Source organism: Anopheles moucheti, unplaced genomic scaffold (genome assembly GCF_943734755.1).
Source record: "Anopheles moucheti unplaced genomic scaffold, idAnoMoucSN_F20_07 scaffold_24_ctg1, whole genome shotgun sequence".
Taxonomy (NCBI): domain Eukaryota; kingdom Metazoa; phylum Arthropoda; class Insecta; order Diptera; family Culicidae; genus Anopheles; species Anopheles moucheti.
Window position 1 is genome coordinate 801039 of NW_026453616.1, and position 4465 is coordinate 805503.

At 42.2% G+C, this 4465-nt stretch overlaps 1 protein-coding gene across 1 annotated transcript; it reads left to right on the top strand.

The window, feature by feature from the left end:
• Positions 1-3425: 3425 nt before the first annotated feature.
• On the top strand, positions 3426-4253 carry LOC128309202 (histone H1.3-like). The gene has a single exon (XM_053045584.1). It carries the CDS (start codon positions 3426-3428, stop codon positions 4251-4253), a length of 828 nt encoding a protein of 275 aa, XP_052901544.1.
• Positions 4254-4465: the final 212 nt, after the last annotated feature.

The following is a 4465-nucleotide window of genomic DNA, read 5'->3' on the forward strand; positions in this document are numbered from 1 at the left end:
TTATCTAAATGTAAGTCTAAAAAAGATCTCATTTCCGTGATCGTTCAGATCACAGCAAAATACTGTTTCCAAAATGCTCGTCACGGATAATTTAAAAATATTATATTGGAATGCTAACGGCATCACCACAAAACAAATGGAATTTTTCAGTTATCTCATAGCAGAAAATATTAAAGTAGCAGGGATCTGTGAAACTTTCCTTAAGCCACAAATTCGTTTTTCGCATTCAGACTTTTCTATACACAGGCTAGATAGATCGAATGGAATCAAAGGTGGTGTAGCGATAGCTATATCTAAAGAATTATTCCATAAAGTAATCCCATTACCAAAAATGAAAATAGTAGAAGCCATAGGAATCTCCATAATAACATCAATCGGTACCTTTAACATCATATGAATCTACCACCCTGCTTCAAACACGGATTGTATCAGTTTCAAGCAAGATATTATGGCTCTTAGCAATATTCGGTATAGTTTTATCATTTGCGGAGACTTTAACTCTCGCCACCAATTATGGAACTGCGCGAGATCCAACCGGACGGGAAAAACTCTCTTTGACACGGTTCAAAGAGGACAATTTTCGATATTTCATCCGGACTCACATACTTTTTACCCAAGCGACTCAAAACGCTCGCCTTCTACTCTTGATCTAGTTCTTTCAAACAACCTACACGTCATATCCTCACTAAAAACAATTACAAATTTTGACTCGTATCATCTCCCGATGTGCCTGGACATTTCCAACACAAAACCTTCAAACGTTCCAAACATGCTATCGCTAATTATTCCAGAGCAAACTGGTCTCATTTTAAAAATCTTATTGACAACAAAATCAATATAGCAAACCTCAACTTGAAAAACATAAACGATGTAGCCCAAATCGATATTATGGTAGAACATTTCTCCGAAATAATCAACGGCGCGCATAATGATTCTGTCCCGTTCACTGTACCAGATGGTTACAAAATCATCCTTCCTCCTTCTACTCTCTCTAAAATCAAGTACAGGAATGTAATCCGTAGGCAATGGCAGAGAGATAGAAAGAATACTCTCTTGAAAAGCGCATACATTAGAATAGCAAATGAAATTAAAAACGAAATAAAAAAGATTAGAAATGAAGCCTGGTCAAGGAACCTAGAAAAAATGAACCACGATCACGGTAACAAAAGAATATGGAAGTTTATAAAAATAATGAAGCCTAATGGCTCTATTAGTCCTCCAATATCACTAAACAACAATCCATTACTTACAGACAAAGATAAATGTGAGGCACTAAAAGAAAGCTTTGAAAAGTCTAACAAAATAACTATCTCGAATATCAGCAATCTGGAGAGCTATGTTAATCAAACAGTCGACTACTTCCTAAAGTATCACAAGACACAAGCAAGGCACGAATCACCTATTTTCACAAAACCAAAACAAATTGAATCCATATTATCCAAACTAAAGATTAAAAAATCCACTGGAATTGATAATGTAAATAATCGTTTACTTAAACACCTCTCTAATAAGGCCATTATATACCTAACATTCATTTTCAACTTTTGCTAGAAACTAAACTATTTTCCAACAGCCTGGAAGCAAGCCAAAATAATTCCGATCGCTAAACAAAACAAAGACCCACAAAATGCAGCTAATTATAGGTCAATAAGCTTGTTTAGTTGCCTAGGAAAAATATTTGAAAAATTACTAGAAAAGCAAATATCTAAACATCTTCTGCGTCATGAAGTTATCCCTTCATTTCAATTTAACTTCCGACAATGTATCTCAACCACCGACCAACGTAATAGATTGTCAAACTACATTCACATAGAGCGTAGTATCGTAGTAACGTAGTAAAAAGGTCTACCGGCTTAGTTTTGCTTGATTGGAGAAAACCTTCGACACTGTCTGGCACCGTGGCTTAATATTTAAACTCATTAGCTTCAACTTCCGTCCGAAAGATATACTACTGATTCATTCCTTCCTAACAAATCGTAGTTGCAAAGTCCACTTGAAATTATCCACATCTGACCCTTTCATCCCCCACGCCGGTTTACCCCAGGGAAGCGTTTTGTCCCCTGTTCTTTTTAACAGATTTACCAGGGTAAAAAAAAATACTGCACTAATATAAAACTAATATAAAAAAATACTTTTTGCAACGGTGTAATCCTCATTCAATTAACATCAAAATATTATGCTAAATGCCACCGAGCTAACTAGTTTAAACTATAATTATGTAGCGAAATGACCTGAAGGTACAAATAATGAAGTAGAAATAGTCGTTGTAAAGCTAGAGTGCTGTATCTCGCGGAACTAAATTTTGTAACTGAATTGGGAAAAAAATAAATAAAACAAAATTTGAAAAAAAACAATAATAATTATGTAGAAATAAAGTACGCACATGTGTACACGACAAAGGTTAGGCACAAAGAGACCGGTTCGCTTCACTTTATGCGTTGACCTCTCAACGCAGCCGTGCTGCCAACCTGTAGTGTTTATTCCATTGCAGTTTATAAAGTCTAGTTGTGTACTAGCGGTGTTGATAATGATGATGATGTTACATTATAATTCTATATTGTATTAAGGTTTAAAAAAAATACCAGCATCAATCTAAGTTATGAAATGTTAAGCTACACGTGAATTATTATTATTATTATTTTTATTATTGTTAGAACGGCCGTATATCTGTCATGTGAATTATTGAATAATAAAAAAACAACAACAAGGTATCATACAATCAAGCCGAGATGCCCGGGAAAATCCGACTCCCGCCTCCTCGTGGCCCTGGGTGGAGTGTAGCTGGACCGTCGGGCCAGTTTGCATACCAAGTGGAGCGGTTTGAACGGTTAGCGGTTAAATGAGAGCCAGGAAGACCCGAGGGTGATGATGATTCGTTATTGAAAAAGTATTCCTAAATCCTGATTGGGACTTAGGATTTTTCGATTCTCCGAGTTATTTCTCCTGGGGGATTTATACTCGTAGGTAAGATTGTTTGGGAGCTGGCGGATGATCCAGCCCTGCCCCTTAGTAAGGGAGGGTTAAACTTCCTTGAAGCGGCGGCAGGATTAATGGTGAGTCCGTCGCCGCCCCGCTAAAACCTGGCAAATCTCCAGTAGCGCTCGATGTCTGCGGTCGGATTAGCCACCCGACCACTTAGGTGCAGGTGAGCCAAGGCCCTGCTTTATCCTGATCTGGCACTGAGATGTAGCCTCATGAGGGCTACATCTCAACCCTCGCGGGATCTCACTGCATGCAAAGGCAACCCCGGGATCGTGTGTAGGGACTACAGTTAGTGGACGGAGATAGCGGACTGGAGTTGGGGCCAATATCGAATGGATAAGCTTCTTAATATTACAATTCGAGACGAAAGCGAGGTGGAGAGCGACGATGAGGTTTCTAAGTCGCTCTTGATCCAGCAAGTGCTGGCTTTAACGAAAGCCAGCATGGGTCTGGGTCGCAAGGCCAAGGAACCCAAAAAGAAAAGCCCTTCGGCTGTTCTTGGAAAGTTCCGGACCTTGGTGGAGGGAGCAGGTAAGGACGAGAAGGTAGTGGAGGCAAAGCCAAAGCTACTTCGAAAAGTCCTTGCGCTGCTAGAGGATCTCCTATGGGAGAAACAAGCGCAACACGCGCAAGTAGAGGTGGCAAACTCTGGGGGGAGCGAGATGGTGCAGGCATCTGACACCAACAAGGGTGCACCAAAACAGGTGCCCCTCGATGAGGGCTTCGTCGTACAGACGAAAAAAGGGCGTGTACCCAAGCCCTCTAAAGGCTCGGGCGCGCCAACCCCTAAGAGAGGGAGTCAAAGTCGTGCAAAACCTGCCGCACAGGCAAAATCAAAGGTGGATGCGGTTAAGCCGCGGAAGGCTCTGGAGAAGCCAAAGCCAGCTCCACCTCCGAAGGCCAAAAAGGCCAAGCGTAAGTCAAGAAGCCGACCAGAAGCGATCTTGGTAGCCTCTGAGGAGGCCGGTTCCTACGCGGATATCCTAAAAGGATTCCGCACTAACGATGGCCTCAAGGAAGTTGAGCAGCAAGTGGCGAAGATCCGCCGCGCCCAAAACGGTCAAATGCTGATCGAGTTGAAACGGGGTGAATCCGCCCACTCAGTAGCGCCTGCTCTAGCAGAGGCGCTTAAGGACAAGGCCACCATTCGGCCTCTAGCTCCCACTAAGATGGTGGAGCTACGCGATTTGGATGAGATCGCGACAGTAGAGGAGATAGTCGAAGCTCTGAAGGAGCAGACAAAGATCTCCGTTGATGAGAAATCACTCTGACTCGGCAAAGGGGCGGGAAGCTGGCACCCAAACGGCTTCGATCAAACTGGGTGTCTTGGAAGCGGAAACGCTTTTCAAAACTGGAAACTAAAGGTGGGATGGAGCATCTGACACATTCGTCCAGCACGACGTTCGGCACGATGCTTTAAGTGTTGGTGCACGGGGCATCTGAGCTATGCCTGCACCAAGGAGGGCCGCAGTAAGCTTTGTAT

Bases quoted from the DNA above. Each gene is read 5' to 3' on its own strand.
- LOC128309202 (XM_053045584.1), top strand. From the start codon at position 3,426: ATGGGTCTGGGTCGCAAGGCCAAGGAACCCAAAAAGAAAAGCCCTTCG.